Here is a 20158-nt window from a genome sequence, read left to right as displayed (position 1 = left end):
ATATGGCGGGATTAAAACATACCACGGCGTGGGGAGAGTTGGACTGTTGTGGCCAATGTCTCTCACACACTGAATGCGTCGATTTTTTATTTGTTATATCGGTTTTTTGAGTATTTTTCTAGATTTTATTTTAGCTGATAAGGTAGGTTTTTTTGGATTTTTTTAATCACTAGAGTGTATTAACTTTTTGAAAATTATTGCCCACTTCGGGTTTGGTACGTGCCCGGGAAGTTGAGAAAGCTTGGTCACCACCCAGTTAACTTATATATTGGTGGCCGAGTTTTCCAGATTTCTAGGCCAAAAAATGGAGCGTCGTAACCAAAATTTCACAGGACAACAACAGTGAAGAAGAACGAGATCGAAAATTCGACTGGAAATTCGAAAATGAGAACGGAAAGCCTGAACATGAGACAGTAACGGTACCCAAGCTGCCCGACGGGTCGTACTTTTGGAAATGGACTTGGAATTCGAGAATCAACTCCACGACGGCCGCTACTCCAACAAGTACTGTAACTACATCCACTAGTGCACCTACAACGTCTCCACGAGTTTACAAGTTAAAGTCAGAAGCTAGGAAGTCGTTGAGGAAGGTAACTTGGGATTTTTTTAAAGCCACCCAGAATTTTCTAGGCCACCCTGAAGTATCCAGGCCACCCTGAACTTTCTGAGCCATTTTGAACTTTTTAGGGCACCTTGAACATTCTAGGTCACCCTGAACGCCCACCCTGAACTTTCAACTTTTTCCAGGCCCTCCGCGGAGTCCCTCCAGAAAAACGAAAGAAGCAGCTAAAGAAAATGGGAAAGAAGATGATGAAAATTCCAAAAATTACCAAAAAGGAATCGAATAAACTTCACAAATCGTATCGAAAAGTGAAGATAACCGAGAATCCACCAGCATTGGACATGTTCGAAGTCAATGAACGGGCCGGATTGAATGAGTATTTGTTTCAAGGAGACATCAATTTGAATAAGTAAGTGCGGAATGGATAGGTACAGTAACCTTACAGTAGCCCTATTGTATCCCTACAGTAACCCTACAGTAACCATACAGTAGCCCTACAGTAACCCTACAGTAACCCTGCATCTACCATTCTATAGCACTGCAGTATTGATACAGTAAACCGAAACCAACCCTATAATATACCTACAGTAATTCATCAGTGAATAGTATTACTAGCGTCCCTACACTACAGTAATCCTATATAAAGTCTACAGTTCCCCTCCAGTCAGCACACATAAACTATACAGTAATCCTACTGTAATCGCAAAGTAAATTTACATTAAACCTACAGTAACCCTACACAAACCACACAGTACCCGCTGCTTGAATGATAACTTTTACAGCAACCAAATCGCGAAAATTTCCTCTGAACAGTCCTCAAAATCCCGACGAAAAAAGCGTCAAATCGATAACTTGGCTCAATTCTGGCCCGGAAAAGTTGTGTACTATTATTTCGATTCGGGTCTTACGACGACAGTTCAGCAAATTGTGCGTGATGCGATAACGTTCTTGGAATCGAATACATGCTTGAAATTCGAATTGAATAGCACGGCCACAAATCGAGTAAAGGTCCTCTAAACTACTTCAGCCGACATTTTTCAAACAAAAAACTTGAAAATTTTCAGATTTTCAGCGGTGTTGGATGCTACTCAGACACCGGAATGCTCGGAGGGGAGCAAACCTTATCACTGGGCTACGGGTGTGAAGTGGTAAGATAAATTTCTTATTTAAAAAAATTTTTTTTTCGTTTCACCCAAAGTTTCCAGACCGGCACGGCGGCTCACGAGATAGCCCACACTTTGGGGCTATTTCACACCCAGATGAGATCCGATCGTGATGATTATGTCACCATTGATCTTACCGATGTTCCGGAGTCTTCTCAACAAAACTTTATTAAATTGACTGAAGCGACATCGACAAACCTCGTTGATTATGAATATGGAAGCTTCATGCATTATTCGGGAAGAGCGTATGTTTTGTTCATGAAGCACATACAGTGTAACTCGACAGCACCCCTACAGTAACCCTACAGTAACCCTACAGTGCAACCCTACAGTCTAATTCTGTAGTGTAGTCCTACAGTCACCCGACTGTAACCCGATAGTGACCCTACAGTAACCCTACAATGTAACTATACATTGTAACCCTACAACACAGTGTAACCCTTCACAGTGTAACCCTACAGCAACCCTACAGTAACCCTTCAGAACAACTCTACAGCAACCCGACAATGACCCTACAGAAAACCTACAATGTAACCATAAAGTGTAACCCTACAATATAACCATACAGTGTACTGGTACAGTATCCATACAGTATCCCTACAGTAACCCTACAGTACGACGCTACAGTGGAACTTTACAGTGTAACCCTACAGCAACCCTATAGTGTAACGGTACAAACAACCCTACAGTAACCATTTAGAATAACCCTTCAGAACAACCCTACAGTAACCCGACAGTGGAGCCCCTACAGTAACCCTACAGTAACTTTACAGTATGACCCTACAGTAACCCTACAGTAAAACCCTGCAGTATCCTTGCACTGTAACCCTACAGTGTTACCCTACAGTAGGCCTACAGTATCCCTGCAACCTAGCCGTACAGTAACCCTACAGTATAACCCTACACTAATCACAATCACACAGCGATCTCACTGTAACAACAGTAACCCTACAGTATCCTCCTCAGCATAACCCCCTACTGTTAAACCCCACAGTAACCCCACGGTTACCCTACAGTAACCCTACAGTAACCATTCAGTATCCTCACAGTGTACCCTACAGTATAACTCTACAATACCACTACAGTAACCCTACCTACAGTACCCCACTGAAAGGCCTTTCCAGGTTTGTCTCATCCGGCGGAGTTGATTCCATAGTGCCCAAAGATCCGGTGATGGTATACACCATGGGCGGACGAATTGTGACTTTTCTGGACTTGAAAATGCTCAACACGCATTACTCTTGCTCTTGTGAGTTGATCTACCGAAAACTACCAAAACCAACTCTAACCCTTCAGGCCCAACAATTCTCAGCTGTGGAAATGGCGGCTTCACGAACCCTGCAAACTGTTCCGTTTGCATTTGCCCGTACGGTTTTGGTGGAGCCTTGTGCACTGAAAGAACAGATTACGGATGTGGAAGCACTTTGACTGCAACTGACACGTGGCAGCAGGAGACGTATACATTTGGGAATGCGTCAAATTCCGCCACAGCGAGACCAAGCGCAGTTTACTGTAATCATTGGATTCAGGTTTTTAGCCGGAAAAGTTATCTTGATTGAAAAAAAAAGGTTTCCAGGCGCCTGTCGGTAAGCAAATTCAATTTCGAATCGATTCCACGTACAACACCCAATGTGTCTACGGGTGCACATTTAATGGAGTTGAACCGAAGTTGAAAAGTGACATGACAATTACGCAGGCGAGGTAAGTTAGGATCATGGTAGATCATGGTAGATCATGGTAGAACATGGTAGAACATGGTGCATCATGGTAGATCATGGTAGATCATGGCAGTTTATGGTAGATCATGATATAACATGGTTGATCATGGTGGATCCTGGCTCATGGTAGATCCTTGTAGATCGAGGTAGATTCTGGATCATGGTAGATCATGGATCATGGTAGATCATGGTAGCCATATTTTTGCACGAAAGATAACCTCGAAACCTTCAGGTACTGTTGCGACGAGTTCAACGCTGAGATCATGACTGCCGACTTCGGTGTCAATCCGATGCCCGTCTTCAGCTTTAATCGGTACTACAAAACCACGTACACATGGTCATATCGATACGGTAAGCGCTAAATTAGGCCTGCCTGCCTATTTTCTCCGAAAAACCGTAGGGGTAGGCACAAGGCAGGCCGCAGTGTCACTCTATTGCTAATTCCATAAATTTCAGTGGACTCTAACGTCACCGCATGTGCTGATACATCCGACAAAGCCACGTGTCTTTCTTTGAAAAGTGCAAAAGAGCAGGGTTGCTCAATTTATGACACTGCTCAGCTGAAGGTGATGTGTGCGGCGACTATGGATTTGTGTGGGAAGGTGGCGTCAGATGATGGGACATGTAAGGACAGGTTTCCCAAGAGCCAGTGAGTTTTGGGGAGGTCATGGAAGAGGAGTGACGTCACAAGTGTCCTAGATTTTAAAATCTTCGAAATTTCACCTTCCAGATGCTCTACCTACTCCACGAACGGAATGTGCACCCAACAACCGCCACTTGCCGCCGAATTCTCATGCGCTGAAACTTGCGGTTTCTGTACTAATCCGGTTTGAAATAAAATATTTTGTGTTCGTTACTGTTCTTTTGACCAAGTTGAACTTTGATCATTTTACATTTAAAATTATTTTGCTATGCAACAAAATTGGGTAATGTTGAATGTTCGATAATTTATTTACATGAAAATATACAAAATGAGAATGCAATTAATTAGACGTTAATTGGAACTTGTGGAGTTGAGACGGGAAGTTCTGGAACACCAACACCTCCAAGGTTATTGAGAAGTTGAGTGATGATAAAGAGAATCGTATTGAATTGCTGAAAAATAAATTAATAGAGAAGAATTAAAGTATATCTTACAATTTCATTGGTTTGCTTCAATTGATTGATAGCTTGTTCTTTTTCTTCAGTAGTTTGATTACTTTCGACAATATTTCTCAGTTGTTGGAGAACATCTACAAGACTTCTAATTATTTCAGAAGCTTGCTCAAATACTGATCTAAGCAATTCAGAGACACCAGCTACAAGTTGATTGAGAGCATCCTCAAATCATAAAGAATATTAAAAGATTAATAGAATATTGACTTACTCCAAGAGATGGATTAACGGCATTAAGTTGAGAAACAACTTGTTCAATTGGTGTATTAGCAGTTATTGAAGATAGAATTTCTTGAACTTTTTGAAGATCTTGTTCGGAAATCTGGCTAACGAAATTATTCAACAGTTCAGTGATTTGAGAGTTATTTCCAAGGAGTGGTAATTGCAAATCGTTTGAAGGTAGATCAAGAATTGTCAATAATCCATTGACTGCATTTTGATTTCCACCAAGAAGTCCTCCGAGTATTCCATCATCTCCAAGGATGCCTCCAACAACTCCTACTTCAGGAACTCCACCAATTCCTGGATTTCCTAGATTTCCTCCGATTAGTCCTCCAAGTCCACCTTCTCCTAAAATCGGAATAGCAGTAGAAAGAGCAATGGAAACAAAGAAGACAAGAGCAATTTTTGACGAACACATTTTGTAAAGTTGATGTGAGTTTCCACAGTCTGTTCAACTTTTATACTGTTGCATTGCTCCGATCTCTGAAATATAAACTGGAACTGTCCAGAAACAAAAGTTGATTGTTGAGCACATGTTTGTTTTTTTAAACTATTATTCAATACTCGACAGTATATTCAAATGAAATGGTCATCGAACAGCAGACAATGCCATCATATGTTATTCCAGACAGATAGTAGTTTCAGATCATTGAAAGTTATTTGATAAAAATGTCAATTTTTGATTTAACAATGATTTGCCTAATTCGAATTTCAAAAATCATAAAAATATTTTCGCCCTTTGTCTACAGGAAAAATTGTATAAAAGTAGCGGTGAGCGTAGAGTAAAGTCATCAGTTTCACTTTCATATTCCCAGTTAAATTTTTAACTGAACAATAATTATTTCAAAATGTGCTCGTCAAAAGTTGCTCTTGTCTTCGTTGCTTCCATTGCACTGTCTACAGCTATTCCGATTCTAGGAGAAGGTGGATTAGGAGGACTTCTGGGAGGAAATCTAGGAAACCCAGGAATTGGTGGAGTTCCTGAAGTAGGAGGTGTTGGAGGCATCCTTGGAGATGATGGAATACTCGGAGGACTTCTTGGTGGAAATCAAAATGCAGTCAATGGATTATTGACAATTCTTGATCTACCTTCAAACGATTTGCAATTACCACTCCTTGGAAATAACTCTGAAATAACTACACTTTTGAATAATTTCGTTAGCCAGATTTCCGATCAAGATCTTGAAAAAGTTCAAGAAATTCTATCTTCAATAACTGCTAATACACCAATTGAACAAGTTGTTTCTCAACTTAATGCCGTAAATCCATCTCTCGGAGTAAGTCAATACTCTATTAATCTTCTTATATTCTGTGATTTTAGGATGCTCTCAATCAACTTGTAGCTGGTGTCTCTGAATTGCTTAGATCACTATTTGAACAAGCTTCTGAAATCATCAGAAGTCTTGTGGATGTTCTCCAACAACTGAGAACTATTGTCGAAAGTAATCAAACTACTGAAGAAAAAGAAGAAGCTATCAATCAATTGAAGGAAAACAATGAAATTGTAAGATATTCTTTAATGTCTCTCCTATTCATTTATTTTTCAGCAATTCAACACAATTCTCTTCATCATTACTCAACTTCTCAATAACCTTGGAGGTATTGGTGTTCCAGAGCTCCCCGTTTCAACTCCACAAGTTCCAATTAATGTTCGATTAATTGCATTCTCATTTTGTATATTTCCATGTAAATAAATTATCGAACATTCAAATTTTTAACTTCAAAACTAGTTTAAGCTAAAGTTTGTTGGAAGTGTAGTGGTAGAACGAAAACTCAATTACTGCAGTTCAATATAGTCCGCTTCTAATTTTCAATAGCATTATCTGAAATACTATTAACAATCGTAGACCAGTGCCTTATTGTAGAAAAAGATTATAATCTCATAATACAGTTTATTGAGCTGGTATTACTACCAGTCTGTTCTCCAAGATCTCCAAGTCTTCGACCACAAACAGAAGAATAAAGATCTTATTTTCCACTCTCACACAATGTGTTGTCCGTCTTGTTGCTCCCACTCACTTTGCCACATGGCAATGCCAAGAGGCACATAGCGAGGGGACCTCAAAGACTAGACAAGAGACCAAAGTAATGAATTGACCTCTTACAGTTTTCGCCACAAACAGGGAGTCTTAAAAATATCACCGAAATTGAACCATATATTCAATGTTTGCAGTCAGAAATCATTTAATAATTTGTTCGTTGCTTGTTATCTTGCTGATTTTAATCAACACTCGACTAATCAATATTAAACTTCTCTTTTATTGGAAACCTCAATAGTTGATGATAGGCTGTTTTAAGTTTGAATTATGTGTTTTTTTTAATTTCCAAAACCTTTTTGTATACTATAAGTTATATTCTTCTAGAAAATAGGAAGCTTTAAATGGAAGAAAGTTGAGATATTGAATGTTCGATAGTTTATTTACATAGGAAAATACAACATGAGAATGGAATTAATTAAACGTTAATTGGAACTTGTGGAGTTGAGACGGGAAGTTCTGGAACACCAACACCTCCAAGATTATTGAGAAGTTGAGTGATGATGAAGAGAATTGTATTGAATTGCTGAAAATTGAATGAATAGAGAAGAATTAAAGTATATCTTACAATTTCATTGGTTTCCTTTAATTGATTGATAGCTTCTTCCTTTTCTTCAGTAGTTTGATTACTTTCGACAATATTTCTCAGTTGTTGGAGAAAATCTACCAGACTTCTGATGATTTCAGAAGCTTGTTCAAATAGTGACCTAAGCAATTCAGAGACACCTGCTACAAGTTGATTGAGAGCATCCTAAAGTCACAGAATATAAGAAGATTAATAGAGTATTGACTTACTCCAAGAGATGGATTTACGGCATTAAGTTGAGAAACAACTTGTTCAATTGGTGTATTAGCAGTTATTGAAGATAGAATTTCCTGAACTTTTCCAAGATCTTGTTCGGAAATCTGACTAACGAAATTATTCAAAAGTGTAGTTATTTGAGAGTTATTTCCAAGTAGTGGTAATTGCAAATCTTTCGAAGGTAGATCAAGAATCGTCAATAATCCATTGACTGCATTTTGATCTTCACCAAGAAGTCCTCCGAGTATTCCATCATCTCCAAGGATACCTCCTACTTTAGGAACTCCACCAACTCCTGGATTTCCTAGATTTCCTCCCAAAAGTCCTCCTAATCCACCTTCTCCTAAAATCGGAATAGCAGTACACAGTGCAATGGATGCAACGAATACAAGAGCAACTTTTGACGAGCACATTCTGAAATTCTTATTGTTCAATGAAATATTTAAGCAAAGAATAAAAAACTGAAACTGATGATTTTACTCTACGCTCACTGCTACTTATATACTAACCAGCCGTGGACCGCACCTTCGGCGCGGCCCCCGACTTCTGGGGCTGAAAATTAATTTTTATGAAACTACCGTAACCCTACAGTATTCCTACCGTACCACTATTGTACCACTACAGTACCCCGACTATATACATAGACTACAAACTATGGACACACAGAATAAGCGCTTTATATATAGTAAATGATATTCCTGTAGAAATATTGTGAAAATATTATTATGATTTTTGAAATTTGAATTATGCAAAGCATTGTTCAGTCAAAAATTGATGTTTTTTATCAGACAACACGTAAAGATCTGAAACTACTTTCAGATATATAAGTCTCGAAATAAATATGATGTGATTGTCTGCTGTTCGATGACCATTTCATTTGAATATACTGTCGAGTATTGAATAATCTAAAAAAAAACATGTCAACTTTTTGTTTTAGTCAGTTCCAGTTTATTTCTCAGAGATCGGAGCATTGCAGCAATATAAAAGGCAAACAGAAACTGTGGAAATACATCAACTTTTCAGAATGTGCTCGTCAAAAATTGCTCTTGTCTTCGTTGCTTCCATTGCTCTTTCTACTGCTATTCCGATTCTAGGAGAAGGTGGATTAGGAGGACTTCTGGGAGGAAATCTAGGAAACCCAGGAATTGGTGGAGTTCCTGAAGTAGGAGGTGTTGGAGGCATCCTTGGAGATGATGGAATACTCGGAGGACTTCTTGGTGGAGATCAAAATGCAGTCAATGGATTACTGACGATTCTTGATCTACCTTCAAATGATTTGCAATTACCACTTCTTGGAAATAACTCTCAAATAACTACACTTTTGAATAATTTCGTTAGCCAGATTTCCGATCAAGATCTTCAAAAAGTTCAAGAAATTCTGTCTTCCGTAACTGCTAATACACCAATTGAACAAGTTGTTTCTCAACTCAATGCTGTTAATCCATCTCTTGGTGTAAGTCAATACTCTATTAATCTTCTCCTATTCTATATGTTTTTCAGGATGCTCTCAATCAACTTGTAGCTGGTGTCTCTGAATTGCTTAGGTCACTATTTGAACAAGCTTCTGAAATCATCAGAAGTCTTGCTGATGTTCTCCAACAACTGAAAAATATTGTCGAAAGTAATCAAACTAATGAAGAAAAAGAACAAGCAATCAATCAATTGAAGGAAAACAATGAAATTGTAAGATATTCTTTAATGTCTCTCCTATTCATTTATTTTTCAGCAATTCAACACAATTCTCTTCATCATTACTCAACTTCTCAATAACCTTGGAGGTATTGGTGTTCCAGAGCTCCCCGTTTCAACTCCACAAGTTCCAATTAACGTTTAATTATATGCATTCTCATTTTGTATATTTTCATGTAAATAAATTATTGAACATTCAAATTTCTTCAAAACTTAAAGCTAGACTTATGAAATTGTAAGGAAAACGTTTTTTAAAAAAATATTTCGGGTGGATCAATTTGCTGCTGACAACATTGGTTAGTTATGGTCTACAGCAAAAATTTCTGCTTCTAAAAAATCCGGACAATGACCGACTGTTTCACTGATGCCAATTATACCCCCTTTGTTGTCACTTTTAAAAGACATGAAACTGTACTTTGTACACTTTTCAACGACAAAGATCAGGTCAGTATTCATCAAAACAAGTACAAATAGTACACAAAAATACAGGTTATAAATGTGTTGACTTCTATTCCATTTCCCCTATCATCATTACATCGTGTCCACTTCAAAATTGTTGAATAAATTAAAATCCTCTTCGGAAAATGACACAAAGTTCCATTCATAGTGAGAAAATGTGTCTTCCCAAACTTCCCTACTACCGTTTTATTGTGATGATGGTCGCATTTTTCTGTCTGATGAGCATTTTCTCCAATTATACAATTATGAATTTCGCATTTATTTGCATGAAAAATGATATGCAAGGAGCAGTGCAAGGAGCTAATGGGGTAAGTTGTGAAAAGTGGATTTTAAAATTTTGAAAAATTAAACAAGCTTTGCGTAATGTTTATAATGTTATGGATGTCCCTTAAAAAAGTTTCTAGGTCATGTATGACGTCATTTATCTAACAAAAAAGAAGGGTTTGTTGTGCATCTGGGGTGTGCTTCAAATCTCAAAATTTGCCGAGCTCGGCAAATTCGGCAAATCTATTTTTCCAATATTTGGCGAGCAGGGCAAATTCAGCAAATTCGGCATATTTTCCGCGCTTAACAAACTCCGAAATTGTGATACTTTTTGATGTTTTTTGGAGCACCAAAATGACTAAATTCTGGACAAAAATTTGGTCTGCTTAAGCAATAAAATAACTCGATTTCATGCCATTTACTAAATTTTCGGGGACAAAATCAATAGTTTTGGTCAAAATTGTATTGCCAAATTTTTTGATGTGTGCGGCAAGTTCGGCAAATTTGGCGAGCTCGGCAAACGGCAAATTCGGCAAATTTGCCGCACACCCCTGTTGTACATGTATTTAAAAAAGCTGTTAATTTTTAATTTATCTTTAAAAATTTTAATTTAAAAAAAAACTATTTTTCCAAAGCCCTAAAACATTTATTGAAATTGTTGCGAATTAAAAAAAAACTTTTTGAGTCTAAACGAACCAGGTTTTTTCTCCATTTTTTGAAAATTATTTTTTTAGTATGAAAAATTATTTTAAGTATGAAAAAATCCAGAATTTTAAATTATATTTTACCATAACATGTTTTAGAATAACAATCTGGCAGGAAACCTGGTGAGTTCTTTTTTTTTAAATAAAATGTTTGGAAGAAATGTTGAATGCTTATTCAAAAAAATTTTAGTGGAACTTCAAATTGAAAATTTATATTTTTAATCAAAAATCAGTCGGGGGCATCAAGATGCCAAACTCCAGAATTAAATTGTATTCAGACCCTCCAATCAATCTACGACTACACGTCAACAGGAAAAGCGCAACTTATATGGGCAGTCGCAATTGGTACAATAATCGGAACTGTTCCCTACAACTGGATGTATGTAAAATATGGCGCCAAGAATGTGTTCCTCTCAGCTGGTATTATTTCTCTTGTGGCTACTTCGTGTACACCATTTGCAGCTGGGAATAGTTATTGGTTATTGCTGGCCATTAGATTAATTCAGGTAACGTGAAAAACTGTACTTTTGAAAACCAAAAATTTTCTGTGATTTTAAACGTTATCAATAAAAATCTAACATTTGCTCATTTTTGGATGTTAATTAAATTTTTTTGAAAAAATGCTAAGCCATATTTCTAAAAGAAAATGCACGCATTTTTTGGCACAATTATACCTTTCAAACAAATTTATTAGCAGTTAGCAGTTCAAAGCAGGTTGGAAACCATTTAAGAAATTCCCGGAATTTTCAATTTCCAGCCAAGATATTGTCAAAGTAGGTGGATTAGAAATTCGGATAATGAATTTGTTAGGTCATCAAAACTAGCAAAATCAGAATTAATACACTTAATTTTAAAAATTTCGCAGAGCCTTTTGAATCCCATTAAAATCTTCAGCCAAAGCGGCCGAGAAATCTAGAAATTTCTGAGCAAAAATTAAAACAACCTACATTTTTTAAAAAAATTCCAGGGAATCGCTTACGCAGCAGATTTCGCCGTAATTGGCATAATTTGCGTGAAATGGGCTCCACACGATGAAGTCGCCTTTTTCGTGTCGGTTCTTACCGTGTTCTCGCCGTTTGCTACAGTAATCACGACTGCTGTCACGGGATTCGTACGTTCAGATTTATGGGAATTTCCAATTTTACAACCGAAAAGTTACATTTTCAGCTATGTACTTCAAGCCTTGGCTGGAGATTCTCATTCTATGTACACTCGATCGCCGGAGCACTATGCTTTGTTTTATGGTATTTTGTGTATTCGGATGATCCATTGTCACATTCTAGTGTGACTTCAAGAGAATTGGCCAATATTCAGAAAGGCAAATCTGCAGCTCATTTTAGCAAGAGAAGGTGAGTTTTCGAATTGTTTCAAATTTTATTAGTAAAACTTTTTTGAAGGTAGTCTCAGTGGGATAATTCTTTAAAACCACATATATTTAGCTGAAATCACCGAATATAACTTGTAAAACAACAATTTCGGCAAATCGGCAAATTGCCGGTTTGCCGGAAATTTTCAACTCCGGCAATTTGCCGATTTGCTGGAAATTTTCATTTTCGGCAAATTGCCGATTTGCCGTTTGCCGGATATCAGATTTGCCGGAAATGTTTAGAAGGATTTTTTAAATACGGAAACACTTAATACTGTGTCTTTTTGAATTTTTTTTTCCGTTTTCTACATATTTTCATAGAATCAGCTTACTTTTCAAAATAGATGTAGGAACATTCTCAGGATGTGTTTAATTTTGCCATTTAAAACTGAAATTCTGAAATTTCCAAAAAAACAAGTAAAAAACCAATTGCCGAAAATTTTCGGCAAATTGCCTTTTTTCCTGCAAAATCGGCAAATCGGCATTTTCCGGTTTGCCGATTTGCCGGAAATTTTTGATTCCGGCAACTTGCCGATTTGCCGATTTGCCGATAAATTTTTTCCTACGTGGTGAGTCCCTTCTAAAATATTTTGGAGAGACATCCAAATTTTCGGAGACATTTTTTCTGACGGGAAATTGAAATTTCCTTGGAAACAATTTGGAATGTTCTAGAACCTTCTGGAAATTTGAGAAAACTCTGGTATGGTCTCGTACCTTTATAAAAATTCAGGGAAATATTTGGAATTTTCTAGAACCTTCTGAAAAATTCTGGTCACTTATAAAAAACATCCACGTCAATTACTAAATTGGCACATATTTCGTAGGCTTCTCGAGTTTGAAAATAAATCTATAGAAATTCATACAAAGTTTATTGAAAAAAAAACCAAATAACTACAAAACGCTTTTTTCCAGAGAAATCCCATACCTAAAAATGATAACTAACTCTGCTCTAGCCTGCACGTGGTTTAATGCATTTATGGACCTCTCAATGTCGATTATGATCATCACATATTCCCCAATCTATTTTCATACGGTTCTGGAATTTCCGGTATAGAAAATGCATTGAAACTGCACGTGGTGCCAGACTGTCTAATTACGGTTTGATCTACAAAAAATGCGGGAATTTTTTGCACAAAAATGTGACGTCCGCACGTTTTTAACCATGCGAAATCAGTTGAGAGCTCTGCGTCTCGTCTCCCGCATTTTTTGTAGATCTACGCAGATCAAGCCTAAATGAGACACTCTGACACCACGTGAAACTGTAAAAAAAAATCATGAATGGGGTTTTTTTCCAGATTGAGCAAACCGCATTCATCATTGGCATCACCAACTTTGCACAGCTCCCATTCAAATTTGGTGCGGCTTTTATCAGTGATAGAATAACTTCAATAAATCCAAAGGCTAAAATGCTCATTTTCAACACAATTTCCTGTGGAATAGTTTCAATTTTGTTCGGTGGATTGGGATTTATTTCGAAGGATCAAAAATGGGTTGCAATGTTTTTACTGATTGCAGTGAATTGTCTAATGTCGACAAACTGCGCAGGCTTCTATCAGTGCGGGAGGTAAGAACGTGTAGGCATGTAGGCATGTAGGCATGTAGGCATGGAGGCATGTAGGCATGTAGGCATGTAGGCATGTAGGCATGTAGGCATGTAGGCATGTAGGCATGTAGGCATGTAGGCATGTAGGCATGTAGGCATGTAGGCATGTAGGCATGTAGGCATGTAGGCATGTAGGCATGTAGGCATGTAGGCATCTAGGCATCTAGGCATTTAGGCATGTAGGCATTTGCCTACCTGTCGATCACAAACCACCCATTTCCAGACATGTATCTCAACAATTCGCGGATGTCGTAATTGCTGCTATTCAATTCTGCAAGTGCCTGGCCCTATTCTTTGTGCCAGCAATAGTGGCGGCTACCGTAACCGACGAGTCTGACCGGGGCCAGTGGTCCCACGCGTTTCTCGTCATGTCCGGGCTGCTTTTGGTGGTGAATTTAAGTTTTTTTGTTTTCTGAAAATTGAGTTTTTTCAGGCAAATTTTTCTGCCTATTTCTTCTTTACCGACCAGCCAGCCGATTTTACGAAATGTGAAGAGCCACATGAGTTTCCGTTGAAAAAATCGATTGAAGCACATGACTAAATTACTTTATTGGTTGTATGAATAAATTATGTATTCCGAACAAAGCAGCCGACATTAAATGGGTTTTTTGTATTAGTGGATTTGACAGCTACTAACACCAATGCTCAAAAAGTTTCGCACCTCACTATACAGAAGGCGCGGCTCGCGGTGCAAGGCAGGCAGAGGTCGCTGCAAGGCGGGCGTTTTGGTGCCTGCGTGGAAGCCGTAACTGGAATAAAAGCTGTCAAAGTATGTAGAAAAAATTAGACAAATTAACTAGGAAAAATACGGTAACTGGTCACAAAAAAATAATTATTCGTATAGTGGTTTCCGGAACACTGTATGTACATTACATGCTCATTTCTAATTTCCGCTGTATAGTAACTTCCGGAGTTCATTATCTCACGTTAACAATACACCCCTGTCCCCAATAATATATGCAATTTTTTGTATTGCGATTATTTATAGCTTTGAAAAAAAATTGGTATCAAAAAATCCATTTTTTTCCAAAAAATAAAATGCTGGACGACTGGATTTACATCTTCCTTCCAAGAATCTCATGCGCCTTGGCTTGGGTTGTGAACCCAATTTTTGTTTACTTTATTTTCACGGAAAAATCACAAACTTTTGGCAATTACCGATACCTGCTTCTGTTTTTTGCGCTCTTCAATTTGTTGTACTCGGTGGTAAATGTGGTGGTTCCGATTGTGAGTTTCAAAAAAGTGCAATAAAACTGCTGTAAAAAAATTAAAGAAAATGTTAATTTTTTCATCAGAAAACTTTATTCAAATTTTTGAATATTGGAAATTGTCACTATATTTTTAAAAATATGTTTCCCATTATATATATATATAGCTACTGATACCTACTGAAATTTGATTGTTAAATTATGCCGAAAAAATACTTGTTCCATTATATCTAGAAGTCTGGGATACCTAGTGAAACTGTTATATATAAAAAAAGCTTTAAAATTTGCAACAAAACTATACTTTAAATCAGGGGTGTGCGGCAATTCTCGAAATTTGCCGAGCCCGGCAAATTCGGCAAGTCTATTTTTCCAATATTTGTCGAGCACGGCAAACTCGACAAATTTGACAAATTTGCCGCACACCCATGCTTTAAATACATAACTACTCTAATGCTTAATTTTTACCACAGGATATCCACAATTATCGTTACTGCTTCTTCCTCATCCTACGCCACGGATGGTTTGTGGAAATCTCCGACTTCCACTATCACATGGCTGCGGGTCGTTGCTCATTGGTTGCATCAAGCTACGCACTTCTCCTAGTTCACTTCATCTATCGATTCCTTGTGATCTACGATTCAAGCCTCACTCGCTTACATTTCCATTGGTACATGACTGGATCCCTGTTGCTTTCTGTTGCATATTTTGTTGCCTGGCAAACAATTTGTTGGTTTCTGGGTTATGCAAGTGTTGAGATGAGGCAATATGTCAGAGAGGAAATACGTAGAACTTATGGAAGAGATTCGATGGATTTCAATATGATTGGAACATTGTACGATGTAAGGATAACACCCTTGTCTTATTTTTATTGATTTGTCTATTCAGGAAGCATCCTACGAGGCAAAGTTCAAGTCATGGTTGGCTACAATAATCTGGTCTTCAATTTCAGTGGCTTCCATTTCAGCATACATGGTTTTGGCTCTATTGGTAATTCTTTTGGGTTTTTGTATGATTTAGGGACGGCTTTTTTCCGAAAATCGGCAATCCGACAATGTGCCGGAATTGAACATTTCCGGCAAATCGGGAAACCGGCAAACCGAATTTGCCGGTTTGCTAAATTGTCCAGAAAAGCGGCAAGTGCCGAAATTTTTTTGGCAGATTATGGTTTTTCACATTTTTTCTGGAAATTACAGAAAATCAATTTTAATCTTCGAAATTGTACGCATCCTATGAATGTTCCTGCATCTGTCATATTTTGAAAAAATTCAATGAAAATATCTAAACGGGAAAAGATTAAAAAAAACACAGTTTTAAGTGTTTCCGTCTTATAAATAATCCCCCTAAGCACTTCCGGCACATTTATATCCGGCAAAGCGGCAATCCGGCAATGTGCCGGAATTGAACATTTCCGGCAAATTGGCAAACCGGCAATTTGTCAATTTGCCAATCGGCAATTTCCGCCCGCTCCTGGTATAATTTAAAATAATAACTAATTTCAGACAATTCACAAACTAAAGAAAATGAGTTGTAATGCTAGCAAGAAGACTTCCAAGTTTCAATTTGAGCTTCTAAGAGCTTTAATTGTGCAAACCCTCATCCCAATAGTCATCAGCTTTTCCCCATGTCTTCTCTGTTGGTACACTCCTATATTTGGAATTCAATTGCCAAGGTAAAATATACTATTTGAAGACTACAAATAACTAACTTCTTCAATTACAAAAAAAAAATACTTTTGAAAAAAAACGTTTGGTCAAAAATTGAAATTTTCTTTTAAAAATATCCGTAAAAGCTGGTCTACTCTGTTTGGAATTTTCTGGTTTTAATAACAATTTTGAACAGTTTCATGGATGAAAAAAGAAGAGCTCCGTAAGATTTTCCCGTCATTTCAAATTTTGAAAAAAAATTATGAATTTCAGAGAATTCAACTACTTTGAAGTTGGTGCTCTGGGACTCTTCTCCTTCGTTGATCCAATTGCAATCATCCTATGTCTCCCGATTTTTCGTCATCGAATTTCAAATTTTTGGAAAACATCAACTACTTCTCTGGAAGAGCCCAGTACCAAGGTGCGGAACATTTGAAAAAGTGAACAATACAGTATTTTGAGGAATTTTAATACCGGAATAAACATATTTGTTGTCTGAAAAATTGTTCCCTGATTTATTTGGATTATGCAAATTCAATTCAAAAATTTGTTTAAAAAAATGGCGACACTACAGGGATCAGGGGTGTAAATGAAGCATCAAACTTTGTGCTACCCATGTTTGTTCTAGCTAACCAAGCTTCCAAGCTAATTTTCTAAAGATCAAATTGAAAAGATTATAAGCTTGAAAATTGAATTTTTCCGTATTTGGAAAGGGCTTCCACTGCTGGCATACTTTTATGTAGGGCTTCCATGTAGGCGTTAAAACGTCTGCCTGCCTGACCTTGAGGCAACCTCCACCTGCCTCTCGCCACAATCCACGCCTTATGCTAAAAAAGAATTTCCTAATTGGATTTTCATTAAATTGATAAAAATAAGATAATTAGAAGGTTATAAACTCACATAATTATTTTATTTTTGTCAAAACAGTTGATATTTATTTTTAAAAAAGCTACAAACAATTTCAAAATTTTAAAATCACAAATCTATTCATACAATTTGAATCATATTATTTATAACTAACGTTTTTCAACAATCAGCTACGTAATGTTGTTCTGAGACCTTTGCGCGTCCGAAATTCTACGTCCATTGATTTGTATAACAGGAAGATTATTCTTAATAACAGATCGCACGTTTCCATCGAATATTAACAGGATGTAGGCCATTGAAAATGATATCTTGAACAAGAATTTTTTATGCAATGTTTAAAAAATATAGGCTTCAAAAATCCAAAATTTCCTCTAACCCCAGCCCCGCCTAAGCCTAAACCTAAGCCTTGGCATGAGCCCGAATCTAAGCCTGAGCGTGAGCCAAAACCTAAGCCTTGGCTTGAGCCTGAAACTAAGCCTGAGCGTGAGCCTAAGCATAAGCCTAAGCCTAAGCCTGAACCTAAGCCTAAACCAAAGCATGAACCTCAGCCTAATAGTAAGCCCAAGCCTAAAAAATTTTGAAAAGTTCGAGAAAATTTTATAGATAAATAAAATGTTTTGTGACTTCTTGGCTTTCAAATTCTATGTAAAACTTAAAATTTTTTTTATGAAAATAAAATTGACCTACCATATCAGATACAATCATCAGAAGTTCTATAAAACTTGCATAAACGACGAAAGAGTTTAATGTCTGCCAAGCCAGTAACATTGTAAAAACAAAAGTATGGGAAAATGCGATCAGGGACATTTTGCGAAGAAGATTCTTGTGCAGATGATCGAACGGTGCAATTCGTTTTCTGACTTGATACAGTGTTGAGAGGGCGATTATAATAATTGCCAATAGGTATCCACTCATAAAACAACGAAGATACATTGCAACAGAAAGACGTTGGTCCTGTAAAAATTTTCCGCCAAAAATTAATTTTCGCAACTTTTTTAGAATTTTTTTAAAAATCATTGAAAATGCTTGAATTGACTATTGTAATATATGCTGAAATAAAATTGAAAAGAACAACCAAAAAAAACCTTTTTAAATGAAAATGTGCTCCTCGAAATATTAATTTTTGCCAGAAAAATTTCAGATTATTAAAAAAAAAATTTTAAAGGTACTTCAACTTGTTTTCATGATACTAAAACATGGTACAACAATATGAGCCCTTTTTAGAAAACATTAAGGCAAATTTTTCATCACATTTTTGAAAAAGTCAAAAAAATTTTCAGATAAATAAAAAAAACTTTTCAAATTTCTCATTAAAAAATTAATATTAGATTTGAAACAAAAACACTTCTGTGACTAGTTTTCAACTACTGATATTGAATAAAAAGTCGTTTGAAACCATTTTAGATCATTTGGAAAATTATCTTTTAAATGACATAAATTTGTAAATATATCAAACTTCAAAATCTCACCAGAGTTGCAGGTTCCGAATAGAACTTGTTCAATTCATAATCAAACTTTATCGGAGCTCGATACAAAAGCTGAACGGCAAGAAATGAATATAAAATAATTAGAGCATACACCAAAAGATAAAATCTGCTCCAAAATCTATTTGAATTATCAAATATTGCAGTTGATAATCGATGACAACATATACAAATTGTACTAGCACTTTGAACGTGGAAGAACACATTTGACAGGAAAAAACTAACATCGAAACTTTTATTATAGAATTCGTAAAGAAAACGAGCAAATCCAAATCCATCTTCTCTAAAAACCATCCGACTAGGCCAAGTGTTCACCCAACAAAGAAGATTCAAAATTATATCCATTGTTATAACTCGATAAAATGAATTTGTAAAATGTTTGCTCACTGAGAGCAAAACTATCATGAAAATCATGAGAATCGCCGAAAAAATCCCATAGCAGAGCCAAATTTTAGTCAGCGGCAACATGCGTAACCACAGCGACGCTTAAGTAAAAGTAGGTGTTGGTGGGAAATAAAATACTCTCCTGATTGGGTCCAAGAAGTAGTAATGGGAAAGTTTTTTACCAAAAGATTAAACTCCGTCTATGTATATGAGAACTAATATTGGAAATACTGCTGAAACATTTTCGTTTCACACATATAATTACGTAGCAGTACCGATTATTTGTATGCGAGCAAAAGCACATGATGTTTCGATTTTTTGCAGATCTTTGAAAGGTGGAGTCCACAGGGACCAAATACTATTGAAAATAAGATTTAAAATAAAAATTTCTGTGGGAGTTTGAAAATTGGAAAAAAATCCAGTTTCTGTCGAATTCCTGCCAAGATGATTCGTTCGGGGGAGGGGGCGGATCTTATTTTTTCGCTATTTCTCACGATTTTAGTGTATTTTTAATGGAAATTCATTGAAAAATGCAACATAAGTTTTACAAAATTCATTTAAAAATTCATTTAAAGTTAAATTCAAGTAATTTTTTTATTAAAAATGATTGAAAACAAAGAAATAACGTTTTCCAACGACGTTTAGCCAGAAATAATCCATTTCAAAGATTTAGGCTTTAGCCACCCGCTTTTTAATAAAAAATTTACATTTATCTTAAATTTTTCATTGAATTTCCTGTAAAATTACTCAAAAAAACATGAAAAATCAATGAAAAATAAGAAAAATTGATAAATAAAAGTTAAAATAATGCAAGCGCGCTCCATCGAAC

General features: G+C 36.6%; 8 protein-coding genes across 8 annotated transcripts; 5 read left to right on the top strand and 3 right to left on the bottom strand.

Annotated features, from left to right (window-relative positions):
• The first annotated feature begins 18 nt into the window (after positions 1 to 18).
• On the top strand, positions 19 to 4297 carry nas-32 (Zinc metalloproteinase nas-32). The gene is made up of 12 exons (NM_070950.5): positions 19 to 142; positions 333 to 590; positions 748 to 971; positions 1345 to 1570; positions 1627 to 1710; positions 1768 to 1970; positions 2850 to 2974; positions 3022 to 3254; positions 3302 to 3426; positions 3676 to 3794; positions 3900 to 4092; positions 4174 to 4297. Exons 1-12 carry the CDS (start codon positions 74 to 76, stop codon positions 4274 to 4276), a joined length of 1962 nt encoding a protein of 653 aa, NP_503351.3. The 5' UTR covers positions 19 to 73; the 3' UTR covers positions 4277 to 4297.
• Positions 4298 to 4430: 133 nt separating this feature from the next.
• Positions 4431 to 5238, bottom strand: srlf-20 (SXP/RAL-2 family protein Ani s 5-like cation-binding domain-containing protein; the record flags this gene model as incomplete). Its single annotated transcript, NM_001307827.1, has 3 exons — positions 4431 to 4538; positions 4581 to 4763; positions 4810 to 5238. The coding sequence occupies 3 exons, from the start codon at positions 5236 to 5238 to the stop codon at positions 4431 to 4433; spliced, it is 720 nt and encodes a 239-aa protein (NP_001294756.1).
• Positions 5239 to 5668: 430 nt separating this feature from the next.
• On the top strand, positions 5669 to 6514 carry srlf-23 (SXP/RAL-2 family protein Ani s 5-like cation-binding domain-containing protein; the record flags this gene model as incomplete). Its single annotated transcript, NM_001313255.1, has 3 exons — positions 5669 to 6097; positions 6142 to 6324; positions 6368 to 6514. The coding sequence occupies 3 exons, from the start codon at positions 5669 to 5671 to the stop codon at positions 6512 to 6514; spliced, it is 759 nt and encodes a 252-aa protein (NP_001300184.1).
• Positions 6515 to 7274: 760 nt separating this feature from the next.
• Positions 7275 to 8071, bottom strand: srlf-22 (SXP/RAL-2 family protein Ani s 5-like cation-binding domain-containing protein; the record flags this gene model as incomplete). Its single annotated transcript, NM_001313254.1, has 3 exons — positions 7275 to 7382; positions 7425 to 7607; positions 7652 to 8071. 3 exons carry the CDS (start codon positions 8069 to 8071, stop codon positions 7275 to 7277), a joined length of 711 nt encoding a protein of 236 aa, NP_001300183.1.
• A 611-nt stretch (positions 8072 to 8682) lies between these two features.
• srlf-21 (SXP/RAL-2 family protein Ani s 5-like cation-binding domain-containing protein) lies at positions 8683 to 9492 on the top strand (the record flags this gene model as incomplete). Its single annotated transcript, NM_001313253.1, has 3 exons — positions 8683 to 9111; positions 9159 to 9341; positions 9385 to 9492. The coding sequence occupies 3 exons, from the start codon at positions 8683 to 8685 to the stop codon at positions 9490 to 9492; spliced, it is 720 nt and encodes a 239-aa protein (NP_001300182.1).
• A 397-nt stretch (positions 9493 to 9889) lies between these two features.
• T02B11.6 (Major facilitator superfamily (MFS) profile domain-containing protein) lies at positions 9890 to 14328 on the top strand. Its single transcript, NM_070949.6, has 8 exons — positions 9890 to 10114; positions 11053 to 11280; positions 11742 to 11885; positions 11942 to 12123; positions 13053 to 13188; positions 13436 to 13704; positions 13967 to 14132; positions 14177 to 14328. Exons 1-8 carry the CDS (start codon positions 9932 to 9934, stop codon positions 14282 to 14284), a joined length of 1416 nt encoding a protein of 471 aa, NP_503350.2. The 5' UTR covers positions 9890 to 9931; the 3' UTR covers positions 14285 to 14328.
• A 453-nt stretch (positions 14329 to 14781) lies between these two features.
• Positions 14782 to 17030, top strand: srj-38 (Serpentine receptor class J-38; the record flags this gene model as incomplete). Its single annotated transcript, NM_070948.1, has 5 exons — positions 14782 to 14970; positions 15422 to 15790; positions 15837 to 15938; positions 16451 to 16620; positions 16868 to 17030. 5 exons carry the CDS (start codon positions 14782 to 14784, stop codon positions 17028 to 17030), a joined length of 993 nt encoding a protein of 330 aa, NP_503349.1.
• A 482-nt stretch (positions 17031 to 17512) lies between these two features.
• Positions 17513 to 19735, bottom strand: srg-53 (Serpentine receptor class gamma-53). The gene is made up of 4 exons (NM_070947.3): positions 19605 to 19735; positions 18931 to 19562; positions 18149 to 18415; positions 17513 to 17769 (listed from the first exon to the last, which is right to left on the bottom strand). Exons 2-4 carry the CDS (start codon positions 19411 to 19413, stop codon positions 17632 to 17634), a joined length of 888 nt encoding a protein of 295 aa, NP_503348.1. The 5' UTR covers positions 19414 to 19562; positions 19605 to 19735; the 3' UTR covers positions 17513 to 17631.
• Between the last annotated feature and the right edge of the window lie 423 nt (positions 19736 to 20158).

This window comes from Caenorhabditis elegans, chromosome V, assembly GCF_000002985.6.
Source record: "Caenorhabditis elegans chromosome V".
NCBI lineage: Eukaryota > Metazoa > Nematoda > Chromadorea > Rhabditida > Rhabditidae > Caenorhabditis > Caenorhabditis elegans.
Note: the sequence above shows the minus strand (reverse complement) of the source record. Positions and strands in the feature narration are given on the sequence as shown.